The sequence below is a fragment of the Poecilia reticulata genome, linkage group LG16 (genome assembly GCF_000633615.1).
Source record: "Poecilia reticulata strain Guanapo linkage group LG16, Guppy_female_1.0+MT, whole genome shotgun sequence".
NCBI classification, from domain to species: Eukaryota; Metazoa; Chordata; class Actinopteri; order Cyprinodontiformes; family Poeciliidae; genus Poecilia; species Poecilia reticulata.
The window spans coordinates 12,576,448-12,594,556 of record NC_024346.1 but is presented as its reverse complement, the minus strand read 5'-3'; the positions used below and the strand labels follow the sequence as shown (position 1 = coordinate 12,594,556).

The 18,109-nt window shown below is 38.1% G+C and overlaps 1 protein-coding gene across 1 annotated transcript in view; it reads right to left on the bottom strand.

Moving 5' to 3' along the window:
* Nucleotides 1–15,736, bottom strand: part of clstn3 (calsyntenin 3) — a 37,509-nt gene extending 21,773 nt beyond the window's left edge. Inside the window, exons 1-7 of the mRNA XM_008431401.2 lie at nt 15,180–15,736; nt 14,448–14,514; nt 10,601–10,723; nt 6,182–6,392; nt 5,160–5,368; nt 2,689–2,838; nt 220–405 (exon numbers count right to left, since the gene is read on the bottom strand). Of these exons, the coding sequence (XP_008429623.1) occupies nt 220–405; nt 2,689–2,838; nt 5,160–5,368; nt 6,182–6,392; nt 10,601–10,723; nt 14,448–14,514 (946 nt within the window). The 5' untranslated portion in view covers nt 15,180–15,736. The remainder of the gene's footprint in view (nt 1–219; nt 406–2,688; nt 2,839–5,159; nt 5,369–6,181; nt 6,393–10,600; nt 10,724–14,447; nt 14,515–15,179) is intronic.
* Nucleotides 15,737–18,109: the final 2,373 nt, after the last annotated feature.

Sequence of the window (18,109 nt, the reverse complement as noted above, 5' to 3'; positions counted from 1 at the left end):
TCCTCCGAGTTTGCTAGGTGAGGCGCAGACCCTGACGTTACATAATAGAGATTTTTGAAATGGCTCATTTTCAAGAAACCAAAAAATAAACTGTATGTTTTTTAAGCACTTTGGCTGTTTTAGAGATCCAAATGGAAGTACAAAAACGTTCAAAATGTGAAATAAACCAATATTAACTTCCAGTTGAATATGATTTTTGCATCTAAAGTCAAAACTTACCACACAGTCGCCGAACAGAGCGGTCAGAGTAGCTGTCTCTGTCACAGCCCTTCCCAATATGGCCGGTCTGGAGCTCTACGGTGGCCTGGATGTTCCACACCGTTTCCTCACAAGTCTCCAGATGCAGGCTGGGGAACAGCGGGATGCTGCCTGACCCGGGTGTGTACTCCACACGTTTCGTCCATCCTTTAAAGAAAGAAAAAACCGAATCAGAACTTTACATTTTAACACACAACTCTGATATTAAACCGGATGGGAGATCAATCAAATGACAATGCCTAAAAACAGACAGCAAATGTAAAAACTGCAATAAAATAAAAATAACAGAATGACAAGATATCAAAGATTTAAAAAATATTAGCTCGTTTTAAAAATCAGGACAGCTTTGCCGAATCTTTTGCATTGCGATGAATTTCATCACCTCTTCTTTTAACAACAATCTGGTGGAGTTTTGCAAGATAAACAAGATATTTCCCTCATCCTTCATATCAAACACATACTGACAGATGCTGCATGGGGTACATTGGTCTCTTTGGTCTGTGCGAGTTTACAAGAATGCTGTATTCAAGATTTATAACTTTCTGTCTGTTTGTTCTTATGCAAAGTATGTCTGACCTCCAGCTTAGAGTGGATCATCAATTGAGGTGTTGCTGAAATCGGCTTTATACTCTCTCCGTTCTTTCATTCTAAAAAAGGCACTTAGTGATTCTGAGTTTAAATCTCTTTCTGGATCAAAGCTTTTCAAAAAGAAACTGCAACCACTTCCTTTAAGTATTCTCTTTCTTAATAGAAAGTCTTCCAGGTGCAGGTTTCATTGTTTGCCAGTGTTTTTCAGCTGGACTCACCCATCAACATAGGTGCTGCTGCCATTGGCTGAGTGTGTTTCCATAGAAAGAACTCCTGGTTCAGAAATTTAGTGTTAAATATCTTTTTCTGGGCCAAACTATTGAAGGTGCTGCTAATGCCATTAACTCTTAGGATGTTTTCACTCCTGACAACGTTTGTTGCATTTTCAGCCGTTGTGGTTTGTTTTCACACTGATCTGCATCAAAGGATCCAAACTAAAACCTGTTCACCTCCTCGCCTGTGGGGGCGCTGCACCAAGAACCACATAAGGACATGACACAAAAACCTCTGAAGAAGAGATCAACTTCCTTCTTCACAAAATGTAAATAAAAATAAAATGCAGCCAGACTTTAGAGGTTGTAGGATTTTTGAGTCATTTCTTCTGACTTAAAAGAAGAAATGACTATTGTCTTAGTTTGGTTGTATTTACCCAGAATGCCCCAGTGTTACAGTTCACTACCTGCTTTTGGAGCGCTCTCTGGTCAGCTTGAATCCACATCGGCATTTGAACCATGACACAGTTCTCTTTAATCGAACAGAGACCTGGATTTTTAGGCGGACCAGAATTCAGTATTTTGGTCTACGTCAGAATTCAATTGTTTATTCACACCTCCCTAAATGAACCAGACTTTCTAGCCAAAAAACCAGAATGCGAATAAAGTGGACTAAGCAGGGTTGGTGTGAATGCAACCTTAGTTTTCTACTTTTACCTCAGTGTTTCAGTGTTTAGGATTTTTTATCCTCTCTTCCTGCTGGGTCTCACTAATTGGCCAATCATGCTCAACCTGGTTCTTCTGCACGTTTTTCCCTGTTTGAATTATTGGCAACAGCATGTGGCTGTTGCCACATGCTCACAAGATGACTGATTCCTATAAAGTTAGTGATTCAAAGCAACTGACTGGGCTTCTGTAGATAGATGCCTGGTGGACAAAGTACTCCACTCACTCTAGTAAAATATTGATACTCATGGTCAAATCTTACTCAACTACAGGTACAACCTGCTGGGTCTAAAGTTTACTCAAGTTAAAGTGCTGTTTGAAGATACTTAAGTATTTAGAAATACAATTTATACTTTCTGTTATTAGTGCATTGCTGCATTGTTTGCTGTGCGCTTTTAAAAATCTTTGTAATTTGCTGAAACCACCTGGTTTATGGACATGTAGAATCACTCTGTTATAAAAAGTCTACACCACCCGTACAACTTGAGCATAAAAATGAACTAAAAATGACAGCTATTTTCTTTTTCTAATCATTATTTAAAATTTTATTTAAACTGAATCTGATCCAAATTAGATTCCACATGATTGGAGGCCATTTATAACAGATAACATTTGCAGTGAATTGTCATGATACAGATAAATTCAAATGAGTTATATTAAATTTAATTACCTCCCTATAATATTACTAAGCTTTAAAATGGTCTATTTGCAACGCAGCTCACGATCTAATGATGCAACCATGATTAAGCTGAATAGCTGCCCACACAATTTCTAACTCAGAGTGGAAATTTCATCCAAAAATCACTGAATGAAACAACCAAATCACACGTCTGACGCCTCCGCAGAGTTAGTCCAGAATAAAAACTGAGACACAAAAAAAAGAGCCGCCTGCGGCGTTGATTACCGATCCAGCCGGGTTTGCAGGACGGCTTGACCGTGACGACAACCTGGGCATCAGCCTGAGCGCGATTCTTCCCACAGTCGAAAGCGGTCACCCAGAAGGTGTGAACACGCTGCCGCTTCGAATCCAACGGCTCCGTGTTCTTAATGTTACCTAGGAGACGCAACGACAAAGAAAGAGAGGACATGACATAATGAGACAAACAGAAATAGAAATGGAGGGCCAGTCGCCAACAACAAGCTTATTCAACTGAGTGAAAAACCTCCTGAAGCTCCACATGTGCACTGAGTCAAAACAGGGTTTTCAGCTCCGCTTTCAGGGCGAAAAACAGGAAGATAAATAACATCGAGCAGGATGAAAACAAACGGGTTTTTCCTGCTTTTATAGATAAGCGTGAACAAAGTGAGTATCTGTGAAGGGCTGACAACACTCTGCATGCTGCTTGACAAACAGCAGGTAGGGAAAAGAAGATGCTTTGACATGAAGAGATGAGAAACAAAGAGAAACACAAGAAAGATGCAAAAATAAAGAGCATGCAGCACAATGGGAACAATAGATCTCTGTGCTGCTGTCTGAAAACAGAAAGAAGCTTCTCATCCTTTGCAGGATGCAGAAAATGTCCAGATCTGGACATTTTCTGCAGCGTCATGCAATAACAGGGTCTCCTCAGCTGCTGGGTCACATTACTGGACTGAGCCCCCGGAGTGCAACACTGGACTGTAAATACAGAGAATCTATCAAGGCAGAAACTAAACGGGATGCTCTATTAAACCAATACCTCTCCACTACAGCTGGAGCTAGGACTTTGCAGATGCAGAAATCAAGTCCGCCCCCACAAAGTCTATTTCAACACTTTTTGTTTATACCTGAGGTTTTAAGTCTCTGCAATTTTCCTAAATATACCACTCCACAAATATCAATATCTCAGCAGTGGCTGCTGTTCGATCATTATGCTTTGTTTGTTTTCAGAGTTTAGAATCACTTTGCTGAAATATTTATTTGGCTTCAAAATGTTTCTTTTCCTCATGTTTTCAGCTGTTTGAAACCGTAGAAAATCCAAAACATACAGACACATGAAGGAAGGTGCTCTGGTCAAACAACCTGATGTTTATCTGCACTGAAATGCTAAGCGTGATGGGAAATAGAAAAACGTGGTGCTCGAAGCATCATGCAGTGCAATGCTTTTCTTCTGCAGGGACACAGAAATGGGTCAGAGTTGACGGGAAGATGGATGGAAGTAAAGTGAAATACTGGAAGAAAACTTGTGAAGGTTCACCAAAACGATTCCAAGCACACAGATTTCATTCTGTTTCAGAATGGCCCAGTCAAAGTTCAGACCTAAATCCAATTTTTTAAAATCTGCGTTGGTAATGTTCACCGACACTCTTAAAACAATCTGAGTGAAACTGAAAGGTTTATCAAAGAATTGTGAAAAGGTGGAAGAGAAACAAAACAAAACACTTGAATCTACAGCAGTTCATTCAAATGGATTAAATATGAACTTTTTACTATTTCTGGTCAAGAATTTCCAAAAATGCTTTAATTTCTCCACAACTTGAGACTATTTGCACTAATGAGGTGATGTTTGAAGGCAGTTTGGTTTAACTGAATGCTATTTAGGGTTGTTTTAATAAAAAAGGCTCAATTCAGATTGAAGACATTTTGTAAAACAAAAAGTGAAAACTAGGGATGCAACTAACGATTATTTTAGTAATTGATGAATCTATCAGTTGTTCTGATGATTAATCGGATTAAAAAAATTGGCACATTCTGCAGATTTTTAATCGAACCATATCAGCCTTTCTAAACAATATCAGAAATACATTGAAACATGAAAATAAACAAATAATTTAATAGATTTTTAAATAAGAAAATGCAACAACTCAGCAGCTCTTTAGTGTTGCTTGATAATTTGTTTAAAAGGATACAAAAAAAGTCTAATAACATCAACATGTAAAAAGCTCAGACCTTTCTGCTTGAATTAACAACAATGCAGTGAAGGACTAATCTGATGATCATTTTTTGGATTGATTGATTAATAATTGAATAGGAAAAAGTGAGCAATAGGAGATTTATTTACAGAATGTGAACAAGATGAAGCTTAAACTTTGTCACTTGAAGTGGAACTTGTTTACATGCAGAGTACTTTTATTTTTATCTTAAATTCAAAATGTTTTGGCTTAATTACTGCCCTAAGTATATTATCTTTGTAGCAAATAGAGTTTTATGAGCCAGAATATTCCGGTTAATAATTAATTGGTTGCTAAATTAGTTTACGGTTCTTTCCATAAACGATTAATCACGATTAATCGTTTCAGCTCCAGTGATGACTATGCATCATTTTCCTTCCACTTCCAAATGAAGCACTAACATGGTAAACTACATTCAAACTCATGGTTGTAGGCTGATCAGATGTGTGAGTATGTTGCTGTTTTGCTCTGTTAATACAGCGTGCAGGACGTGAATCGTCTCACCGTCGTTGTCGATAGCGAAGGGCACATTGGGAGTGATGATGTCATAGAAGCAGATCTGGCTGTACTGCGGGGAGCAGTCGGCATCCAGAGCCTCGACCCGCACGATCCTGTCAAACAGTCGGCCCTCTGGGACCGAAGCCTCGTAGCGGCGCTCCACAAACACCGGGGAGAACTCATTGACGTCGTTCACACGAACATGAACCGTGGCCCTAAGGGAGAGGAGGAAGGGAGGAGGAAAGGAAGCAGAGAGATGAGGGTTGATATCGCTGCAGTGGGGATGTAACACAAGTCTAACTTAGTAAATGATTAATCTATCGATAATTTTAATGTTTGAGCCTCAGGCAGCAGCGTAGTAGAAGCAGGCCTGTCACAATAACACATTTGATAATATTGCTGTTTTGAGACCATCTTAAAGTAAAATATTAATAATGGCATGATAATGCAAGTTCAGTAAATAAATATCCAAAATAAAACACAAACAGAAACTATTTAAAAAATACACACAACAGAAACCGTAAATAAGACTCATTATAAACTCCCTACAAACAGAATTTCCCTTCAAAAAACATCAACAGAATAAAAATATTTGAGCTTATTTTAATTTATCATGCGATTAATTGATTCATTACTTATTGTGAAGTAAGAAATACTGCCACCTTCAGATGGAAGTTAGCATCACTTAAACCAAATATTTTTGGCAATTTATGCAGAAAATCTGCAATAAACTCATAATTATGGATTCACCTGAAATTATATATCTGTTGATTTTATGTGAATTTCCACAATCGCAGAATCGTAAAAAAGGGACTTACTGATGTAAAAGATAAAAACCGCTTTACTTTGATTGATAAGATCACATTTAAGCTGTTATCATGAAGATCCTATTTATGCATCTCTCTGGAGATCAGAGGGCCACCTAGAATGCCATGGCGGGCCGGATTTGGCCCCCGGGCCTTCAGTTTGACACAGCTTGATGAATCTACTGGCTGCTGCTGTTTAAAAATGGAGATGCTGTAACTAACTTGTGGGATTTCTTGCTGTTGACGCCGTCCGGTCCCTCTCCGCAGTCGTAGGCCTGGATGGTGAAGCTGTGCTCCCGCTGGCTCTCACAGTCCAGCGGCTCTTTGGACCGGACCAGACCCTCGCCGGTGGAGCGGTCCAGAACCACAGCTTCAAACTGGACGGAACCAGAGCCCGAGGGGCCATTGTGAACTCGGAAGCCACAGATTTCACCTGGGTTGAGAGAATATTAATAAAACTGAATTAAACATGGCGTTATATGAACATTAAGGTTAATTAAAAAAACCTTTGATTTCAAAGAACTCAATCTTTTTTTTAATTATTTTGTCCTGATTATGGTAACACATTTATTTTATTTATACGAACAGCGTTCACCTGGCCTCCTTCTGACTAACGAGTGTTGATTTTCTCGTCATTTATAAAGCACTCTGTGGGTCCATTCAATCAGGCAAATTGTTTTAAATTTGTGCAAAATATGTGCATGCGACATACTAATAAATAGCTTAAAAGATGGAGAAAAATGTCTAGCGATTAATTGTCAACATCCATCAAACTGCAAACAAATTCATTTCCACAGTACACCGTTTTATATTTTAATAGCATAGCAGTTTATTTGCTATTACCGTGTTTACAACATGGCAGAAACCTATTGGAAAAGGTTTTAAATGACACATCTCTCACCTCGGGGTTGGAATTACTGGATCTCACTGATTTTGACCCAGTTGGTAATAAAACACTGATTAGCTAGAAAAATGGATGGGATTGTCTGGCGCTGTTCTAGATTAGCTCTGATTTTTCTTGGCAGACTAGAACGACTTTGTGTCATTTGGCAATAGAGTGTATTCTCCAGTTAACAATAAATCAAGCTAAATTAGTAGATTATTAGTCAATAATCAATTCATTTTGATTATTGGAATAATTGTTTCAGCCCTGTACAAACTCATACGGGTAAATACTTTTCATTTTGTCCCTCATTTAGTTTCTTCTGAGGTTGATCTGTTTAGAAAGTCTGTGAGAGTGTTGAAGTCAGATTCCTTGATTGTGAACGTAATCTTGCCAATAAATCTGATTCTGGTTTTATTCCTGCTTTAAGAGGACCAAAGTGTTTCTAACCAGTCACATGCTGATGATACACAACTTTATATTTCACCACATAACCTGAGAAAATGTTGGCTCGTTTAACTGAAAACAGTCATGTTTATCATAAGGGTAAATAATGTATCATTTGTATTCATATGTTTAAACTTTCAGGTTTATTTATTATTGTGTACATTATTGTATATATTGTTTTTTAGTTCAGTGCTGTTCTGTTTAACTTAAAAATAACAAACATGATAAAAGCTTCAGTTTTGGTTATTTTACAGGAATAAATTGCGGTGCAACTAATCGTAAGAATTTTGTTCTCGCCACTGAACAAATGCAGCAAAATTATTACTATTATAGTTTTTTAATGTGGAATTATGCAATTGAGATGATATATGATTTAGTTAATCCACCACTGAACTGTGATCAGAAAACAAGGAAGCCAAGCTAAAACCTCACAGACTGATGCTTTTTCTGGCGTCAGACTTTGACTGTGGGAAGAAGGTTTTTCTCTGAAACTGCTAAATTATTAAGCGATGCAGTCCTTCAAAGAATGGAGAATCCCTGTTTATCTCTGAAAAGACTTGGTCTCTGAGGGATCTTTCCTTTTAGACCCACTCATCTTACTGACAAAGGACATTTTCCTCTGTTTTGTTGCTCCTCTTCCTACTTGTTAAACATATTGTTTAAAAAAATGAAGCATCCATGTACTTTGTAACAGTTTATTTTTTATTTTTTGAGAAAAAAATAAAAAAATAAACCCCAGGAAGCATAATTTAAATTCAACCCACTAAATTCTCCAATGAAGTATCATAACCACTGAACATGTTACACATTTTGTTATTCATTTCATTATTATTGAAAAACTGAAGCGAACTAATGTGATTTTGAGTACAATGATATCTAGAATTGCCTTTATGCACCCGTTTATCTCAAACGTCTTTTAAAAGACATAAAAAAAAAACTGCAACAGCTACTGAAAATAAAAATCCTCAGAATAGCAGCAGATCCCTATCGGTTGACGAAAGTCAAAGGTTCGTGCTCAAATAGCTAATTTCCTCTTCCGTTTTGACATCGGCTCAATATATTCCAGAGTAATTCAAGTTGATCTTTCATAATTTGACTGAACATGGTTATTTCCAGGACTCAGAGTGCAAACATGATCACCTTATTTCATCAGGCTGCAGAAAGGCACAGCGCTGGCTGATTGCTCCTGCTGCAGAGGCTTGAATTACACCATCATGGGCTAAAAATAGTGGACTCTTTGACTGAACACATTGCCTTTAATATTTAGGGAGTCTTTAGGGAAATATTGCTGGTGGCTGTGAGTGGTATTATGGCTCCAAATAAAAAAATAAATGAGCGTGTCGTTTACTACTGAAAGCTGAAAGCAACCCAGTAAAAACAAACTGGATCATTAGAGCAGTCACATGACTAAAACATCATTGAGCAATCTGAATAAAAATTACGTGATTTTCTTTGTCTTGGTGTTTGGCAAGCCAAGCAAATTATTATTTTATTTGCAATGAACAAGTAAAATAACCTTAATAACCTTGTTACATTAAATCAGATTTAAAATTTCTGTTTTCAGTCAACAAATATAACCAAAATTATTTTATTTATTTTTATATTTTATTACCTTCTTCAAATTGACAAATGTAAATATAGTATGATAGATCTGAATTTAAATTTAATGAAGCAGTTGAAAGGTTATTTCACAACATTTGAGCTAAATGGAGGCACAACTCTGGGTGCGGTTTTAGGCTACACTTCAAACACAATGTGCAATCTGTCAGAAAAATCACAGTAAAAATAAATAAAATATCAGTAAGAGAAACATGGGGTCCAATTTCCAGAAGCCTGAAAATGCCACATTATTCACATGCCACAAACGCCACGGGAATGTCCAGCCGTCCTACAGAGACGGATTGTGTGAAGTTGTGAACTTGTTCTGGTTTGAATGTGATTATCAACCCAAACCAAAGGTCAGGCCACTCAGTGAAGAAGAAGCCAGATTACAGTTTGCAAATGCATCTAGGGGCAAAAAAATCTATGTATTTATTTTTTATTTTTTTGCAGATAAGTTCTTTGATTTGACGAAAGTGAAGTTTAGGTGTTTGACGTTAATGTCCATCCTTACATCTGGAAGAAAAGGAGGGAAGACGACAAGCCTAAGAATGTCACCTCAGCTGTTAAGTACAGGTGTGGCAGCATCATGTTGTGGGGCTATTGTGCTACAGGAAGAATGGATGCACTTTGTAAAACAGAAGCCATGATGAGGAAAGAAGACTGTGTGCAAATACAGAGGCAACATCTCCACTTCAGGCGGAAATATGAAGCTGGGCCTCAAATGGGTCACTTAGTATAGCAGCAATGAGTGGCAATCAGGAAGTTCTGTAAAAAACCTACAGGCCTGACTGAGTTATAACGGTTCTGTCAGGAGGAATGGACCAGAACTCAAGCAAAATACTGTGAGAAGCTTGTGAAAGAAAACTCTGTGACACCAGCACAGCTGCAACTAACGACTATTTACGTAATCGACTATTCTCATAATTAATCGCATGAAGAAATGGCACATTCTGCAGATTTTTCATTTCCAATATTAGAACTACATTAAAAGATGCAGATAAATAAATAATTTAATTTCCTTTTTAAATAAGAAAGAAAACATTTTCTTGCCTAAAATGGAAAAATATAGCTTTCATTTAGTGCATGCTTAATCATTTGTAGCAAAGGATGAGTCTGCAGATAAAAAATACTTCCAACATCAACATGTAAAAAGGTCAGGCCTTTCTGCTTGACTTAACATCAATCTAATTTAAGGCCAAACTATTGATTATTTTTTGATTAAAGTGATTATTGGATTGGATTATTATTGGATAGCAGAAAGTGCTTAATAAGATATTTTCCATGGCCCTTAAGGTGTTTTGGATGAACATATTTATAGTTTTTATTATCTTTAATGCAAAATGTATATTTTTAGTAAAGTTGACTTCATTACTGCTCTGAATGTCATTCTTTAAGCAAATGTCATTTTTAGAGTCTAATTAATCACTAATTATTCTTGAAATAATTAGTTGACGATTATTTCAAGAATTGTTTCATTACAATTAATGCAATTAATTATACCAGTTCTAGACACAAGTCATACAGTTTGCAAGGAAATGTATATTAACCTTCCTAATTATCTAATTTCTTAAAATCATAACCGATCTTAAACAGGGAGAAATTTGCCAGATGTTACATACCGATAAAAAAAAGCTATGCGTCTTTTTTTCTACGGTGTGTGTATAGAAATCATATTTCGGCTGTATTTTGATGGATGCAGGCGGTGTTACCAGCGTAGTGAAGCGGAGCGTCTTTGTCCAGGGCGAAGAGAGGGGGATTGAGCAGCACGGTGTTGTCGTTCTCCATCACAATCCCCTGGTACTCTGTCTCGATCCATGGCTTGTGCTTATTGGCTGAGAGAGAAGACCGAACAGGCTTTGGGTTAAATGGAGCAATTACAAGGAACCAATGCATCTATTTTTAACAGTCAATTATGGGGGAGAGACATGGTGAGAGTGTGCACGAGTGAAAAAAAAACCCACACACAGAAAGCAACGTGTGACAATTGAGAGTCAGATAACGTTCACAGTTGACGTTTTTCCTCCATTTTTATTTCAAGCACCCTCCAGCTCCACAGTGCTGATTTGTTTCCATCAAACAGACACAGACAGAACTATTCGGCTCTGAATCAAACGCCCAAGGTTCTCTCAGAATCCAACCTTTAATTGCTAAATAATTATTAATCCTTGCGCAGACTGTTCGGTGCTGACTGATCAAAGGCCAAGTTAATGAGCCACAAGGATGACGATTTTACACTCCAGCAGCGAGCGAAAACAAAAGGCAGCGCTCCCTCCCTTCTCTTGTCCCCGATCTCCTAACTCAGAGGCTGCAGAGTTTGAAATCAGACACAAGCACAAGATGTATTTCTTTGTTGTCGCCACAGTGAATTTTCGAGAAAATGAAACTGGAGCTAATTTTCAGTCTCAGAGCCAACAAGAGGAAAATGAAAATAAATTTTAAAAAAATGCTTCTGGTTGTGAATCTGATCAAACTTCTTTAACTTCAAACACAGAGCAGAGGATCATTTGAATTCTCTTTGCCTTAAAGCACCAAAGCCTGCTGCTGAATTTAAATATGTGTTTTTATATCGCTGCTGGAAAACAGCTTGAGAAAAGGTATTTCTTTATGCAACATCTCCTTTATCAGGCACTGTAAAAATATTTTAAATTCATTTCATATTCATGTACTTTAAATATTGTTTGATTTGTCTTCACCGTTTATATACCATTGCAGTTTTGACCTGCAGCTCCTTTTCTTTTGCACATATGGATAACTTAAGAGATACACAGATTAAAGCTGCAGTGTTTTTCCACTTTACATTAATTTAAAGGAAATTATCCATTATTGTGGTTTATAAACTATAGACTATGATTTAAAATGATTCAGAAATGTTTTAAAGATACTCTGAAAACATTTTTGGCTATTTTAGCTCTGTATGAGGAATTATTTAGTAATATCATAAAAATATTGGTTACAATTAATCTACACTTTGCTTTTCACTTTCTTTATTTCTCATCATCATGAGCTATCAAATAAATTTGTTCTTCAGTACCTTTAGGTCTGTATTTAAAAAAGGAACGTTTTGAGTTAATTAAGCACCATTTTTTTTTATATCAACTCGGTTTCAAAAATGACATAAAAGACATTTGACTTTGTAATTTAGCACCTTGAAATAGGGTTTCTGTCTCTTTAACGTCATAAAATTATGTAAAACTAAAAGAAAGAGTCCATTTTGCATATTACTGCCCCCTGAAAACCAAGCCAAATTCTTAATCGTTTAAATATTTGTTTTTCACTTTGTAAATACATTTGAGAGAGAAAAAAGCCCAACAAACTCTCAGAGCTATGCATCCCTGCCAGGTTTCAACTGGAAAAATGTCTATCTGGCACCAAAAATTAGTTGCCATCAACACCCAGGCATAATCACAGTAATTCATCTTCTCCTCCACCTCCTCTGTTACCACGCTCCGGCTTGTGCGTTTCTTTTTCGGTCATTTATCTCATGCCCTCTGTCCCCCCTCTACTCATCTTCCTCTCCTCCCTTCCCCCCACCCCTAGCTGCTATGTAGCATTAATCTGAGCATCAGGCCTGTGGATTACATTCGGGATTACAGATTGAGAGGCATCTCGCTCCATCTCCCTGTCTGTCCCCCTTGGCATTGCTCCCCTTTCTGTCACCCTATTCATCAGGCCGCAGCTCTCACCCGTCAACCCCTCCTCATTTGGCCTCTTCACACCCGCACACACCAGGCCCTGCATCCTCTCACGTACGACAGCTGTACGTGAGATCGGCTGTCACCTGATCTCACGTACCAGCTCTCCCTCCTTATCTTCCCCCTGCTGCACGGCTGTGTCAGTTTCATCCGCCTCCCCCTCGGCATGACAATCACTAGCTCCATTACAAATGTGCGCAAATCTTTGTCTATATTCTGCTAATGTCGAAAAAGAAAAACACAATAATTTCGCAATTGCGCTGTTTTGAATAAGGTGATAAGTCATTAAAAATTATGTCAGCGCTTACGTGAGATGTATTCATAATTCAAACATGGCACTGGCGCTAATAATCAGAGACGTTAGCATCTGAGTTAGCCGTTGGAAGCGGCTACATACATATGTGCGGTGTTTGGGGGAAATTTAATTCATTCAACGTGTTCGAATGAAACAACTTTTTGCGAACATTTTCCGAAAATAATAAACAAAAACAAACCATCACCCTCATACTACTTCCTGTAGACTTCTTCGTCCTTTTCGCCAGTAGTAGTAGCCACATAGATGGTAGTAGCGTCCGGCTGTTGATCACGTGACTCGAGTCTTTTCAGTTGTGTTTCGGTACAACTGAAAAAACACTTTTTTTTAAATCTCAGGTGAGTTTTTTTTTTTTTTTTTAATTGGCTACTTCGAACGAATTTATTTTCGTACTCTTAATTTTACTTTAATGGAAATGCAGCAAGCTAAACAGGAACTGCATTTGAATTCAAAATTTTTGTCAATGTTATGCTAATGTCGAAAAAAACCCAATTTCGCAATTGCCGTGTTTCCATCAAATAGGAAATTAAAATAAAATCATATGTGAAAAGCCCGTTTATTTATGTACTCAATAACTAATCCTCCTATTACTTCCTGTAGTCTTCTTCGTCGCCAGTAGTAACATCGGGTGTTGATCACATAACTCCTATGACACGGAAAAAGTGTTTCCATTGCAGTTTCGCTGAAATCCCTCATCCCTTTTTTCTGAAATTGGTGTGTTTCCATTATGCAAATTTCCGCAATGTTATGGTTAGTAGAAAAGCTGCTAATGACAATAGCTTGAATCAGACGGTTCTATTACAAATGTGGGGAAATCTTTGTCAATATTTTACTCGTGTTACAAAACAAACAAACAAAAAAAACACAATTTTGCAAATGTGCAGTGTTTCCATTAAGTAAGAAATGAAATTAAAATCCCTTATGAATTATCTTAACTGTTTATTGTTTTGTTTTTTTTAAGTGCAGCACCATCATCCTCCTACTACTTCCTGTCGTCTTCTTCGACATTTTCACCAGTAGTAACATCCGGCAGTTGATCACATGACTTGCATGACAGGAAAAAAATTGTTTCTATTGCAGTTTTGGGTGATACAACCATTTCCACGTGGCTGGAAAACCACCTCATCCTAGCGCAAAAAAATATTTAGCATGAGTATTTTTTTTTTTAATTGGCGTATTTCTATTAAGCGAATTTATTAGCACACTTTTAATTGGTGCAATTTTATGGTTAATGGAAACGCAGCTAGCGAAACCATGATCCTGAATCAAACTCCATGAGAAATCTGGGAAGCGGATCCATCATCTCCGAGTCACACCGCAGACGGAAAGGGCACATGCAGGAGATGCAAAGATGTTTATGTATGCACCTGGTTATGCATGAGGAATTGAAGCTATACATGAGTAAGTCGCCGGGTTCACGGCTCTGCTTGGAAAAATACCCCCCACCCCACCTGACAGGTCTGTGTGTTTCTATGGCAATGCAAAACCGTCATTCCCACACTTCACAGTCAAAAACAGAAACAGAGAAAAAAAAAAGGAATTGAAACTGACCTTTGTTGCAATTGGCAACCGAAGTCAAGCAAAGGAGGAGGAAGGAGAGAAAATTCATTCTGTCCATCTGAAGGAGGAAAGAGGGGAGGATAAGAGGGTGGGGGGTGAGGAAGGAGAATAGAGAAGAGGATGAGGAGGAGGAAGGGAGGGAAGGAGGGGTACAGTTCATGCATCAACAACAGATCAGCAGTGGAGGGGACAGTACAGTAGCAACAAGCAGATCAGGCATTTCAGATGGCACTTTGGGGGGATGGAGGGGGTTTCACATTGCTGTTGTCTGTCCAATAAATCACCATTAAAGTGACACGGATGAGAACTGCAAAACTAAATTCAGAGTTGCATGACTGGAGCTGTAATCCAAGAGAATTTCAGCATTATGCCGCCCTGACATGCAGCCCAGAATAGTATCACACACATATATATATATATATACCTGGTCATGAGTGGGGAACGTTCTGCATGTGGCAGGGCTGCGTGTTTTAATCACGGTTACCCTGATGGTTTGTTTAGGCTGATGGGAACATTTAGGCTTGCGAACGTGATAAATAATCTAATTTTGTGTTTTTTTTTTTATGTAAAGATGACTCCACACATTCAGAATAACAAACATGCTATGCGACAATTATCTGACACACATTTCCAGCGGGCGTACGTGGATGCGTAAAGCGGCATTTAGGAGGAAACGCCGCAGAAATGGTGGGTTACAATGCAGGAAAAAATGTGGGATATTACCGTTCTGAGTGCGGTGATGCTCCTGGTTGGTAACCTGCCTCTACGCTCGCAGCATCCGCCTCTCACGCCCCTAACACTCGGTTCGGTTCGGTTCAGATCAGCTCGGCTCCCGGAGGCTGACAACAAACCCAGAGCTCAGCCTCCGAGGTGCGGGTGGATGGAGACGGAAGCGGCCGGAAGCTGTTCGAGAAAGGACGCTCAGGTGGGGTTATCAGGGATGAAATGTGGGGAGGAAGAGGAGAGCGGCGGACGTCCTTGTTTTTTCCCACTCGGCAGGAGGAAGAAAAGCGGTGGGAATGTTACGCTGACGTGCCCTCCCTCTCGGCGTTTCTTAACCCGCCCACACTGCGTCCTTCTTCCCTCTCTCCTGCTGCCCTGGCTCTTTTCTCCTCCACTCTGACTCAGGCTCCAAACGCAGCAGAGACTCAGTCCCGCCGTCACTTCACAGCTGTCAGCTCAAGCCGCGCTGATCGACTCGTCCGCCTCCGTTTTTTTTGTTTTTTTTTCTTCGTTTGTTTGTGCGTGTTTTCATCTGTTTCCACGCGTTTCACGCTGCTCACTCAGTCGGTTCCTCTCTGCAAAATGACGTCATGGCACCCCGATTCGCCCTCGTGCCAAGGCTAATTCTGTAAAAACAAACAGACCCACTCTAGATGCACTTTTTTTTTTGCACCTGCAGTGTTTTGCAAAAATGATGGAGCATTTCCACATTTTGTCACGGTGCTGCCTCAAGATGAGACTGGCATGCATTCAAAGCCCAACCTCTTTATTCTGATACCCCTAAATAAATCACTTATAGTCGAGGTAAATTAGAAAACCTCAACATATTTTTACTCAAAAGTAAAAGTAAAAAGTAGAAACAACTGAAGCATTTGGTAAAAAGGCTACTCAAAGATAATAAAAAAACCAATACTTTAACATTTAAAAATTGCACAGTCACACAAATTATGTGGAAAGTTGGTATTTTAAATTCCAAAATGAAAATAATTTATATAAATTACAGTTGCAAAAAAAAAAATCAAAATAAATTTCTCACTACAAAACTTATGAAACTCCAGGTGTGTCTGGCAAAAACAAGCTTCATATGGTGAAGTATTTGGTTTGAGTAATTGGTCAAAACATCAGTCATTTATAGTTTAAGAATTACTCCAGGTTATTCTTAAACTGGAAGGCCTTTGAGGTTTATTAGAGAACAAACAGCATCATAAAGACCAAGAAACGCAACAGAGGTCAGGGAGAAAACTGACTGTAAGCAAGGAAAAGCTGCAGAGATCCACAGCGTCACACAGCTGACATTTACAGAAAAACAGTAAAAGAAAAGCCGCATTATCTAGAGGACACAGGCAATACATGAATGAGTTCAAAATGAAGATTCTTATACTGTGGCAAAACTTGAAAGATGTTTAATTTATCTTGATTTATTTCAAACAAACTACAGAATCCTTATCTCTGTGAACTTGAAGTATTTTATAGAGTGAATAGAAATTTTCTTAAGGTGAACAAAGCAGAGCACTGCAGATTTTTCCTTTGAATTCATTTAAAACCCAGGACAGAATTTTGTTTATAGGCCGTCTAAAATCACATATGATAAAAATAGAAAAGCAAAAAAGTGTAAAAATTTATATTTTTCCCCAGTAGAGTTGAGAAACTACAATACAAAAATAAAATACATTTTCAAGTGTTTAGATTTAGGCGTTTGTCAGATACTTTATTATACTGTGTTGTTTTTTTCCTCTTTCTGCAAGTTTAGAGGCAGATTCCCATCTTCTTCTCACTTTAAATATTTCCCCACCTAACTTTTCTTATTTTTATGTCCATTATATTTTAAATAAACCCAATAAACATATATATGTACACACACGTGGAGCGTCACGGTGAAAGCTGTGATGCTCCACTTGTGAAAGTAAGATAAGAAATACTTAATTGTTCCCTCAGGGAAATTCTTTGAGAGCAGAAGTGCAGCGACTGCAAGATACAAACAAAATAGGACATAAACATACAAAGCAGATTATAGAAATAGTTGGACCGATTTTAACAATTTAAAACAGCAGCACCACCCTCGCATCTGAAAACAAGATAAAGAAATAATAAAACTAATCCACAAGGTAAAAAAAAAAAGTAATACGAAAGTAAATCAGACAGAAAAACTGAAGAACTCTTGCAGTTCAAAAACTCAAATGCTTCAGATTTCCTTAAGTCTGCATTTTTTTTAAAGTTGTATTTTGTATAATCCTGCAATAAAAATTCATCTGTTTTATTTCCAGAGCACATCTGTTAACAAAAACACCACAGGATGTTTATTATTTCTAAAGCTCATAAATAAACTGCAGAGAACTTGCTTAAAATGCAGCATTTTATTAAACATTACAAAAGTATATTTCAAATCACATCCACCTCTCACATCCCAACGTTTTTCTTTTTTGTACGTTTGCTTCAGATAAGGCTACAAACCCAGAGCCTCTTGAAATAGCAAGTTATCAATTAATAATCAGCATGTTCTGTATAAATATTACTGGAATCTGGGCCGTTGCTACAGTGAGGTTTGTCCTCGAGTTTGTGAAAGGACGGCGGCGGCAGCAGCAGCAAATTTCACCCTTACCCAGAGATGTACACATTACAACAAGGCATTTGGGTTCTGATCTTTCACTCTGATTAATTACAGCCTGCTGTTAGAAACACCGGGGCAGGCTGTAGTGGAAATCATAGCCACCGCGTGTTTAATAATATAAAAAACAAAAAACACAGCGTATGGCCCCTAATCACACAGATCGGAGTGGACAGAGGGACCAGCACCACTGAGTGTGATTCACTTTCACATTTGTGCATTTAAAAGTGAGGTTTAGCTGAAAGGCAGGAAAATTATGCATCTTATAGAAAAAAAACAAAACAAAAAAAACTTCGAAATGTTCATGTACATAAAACCTTATATA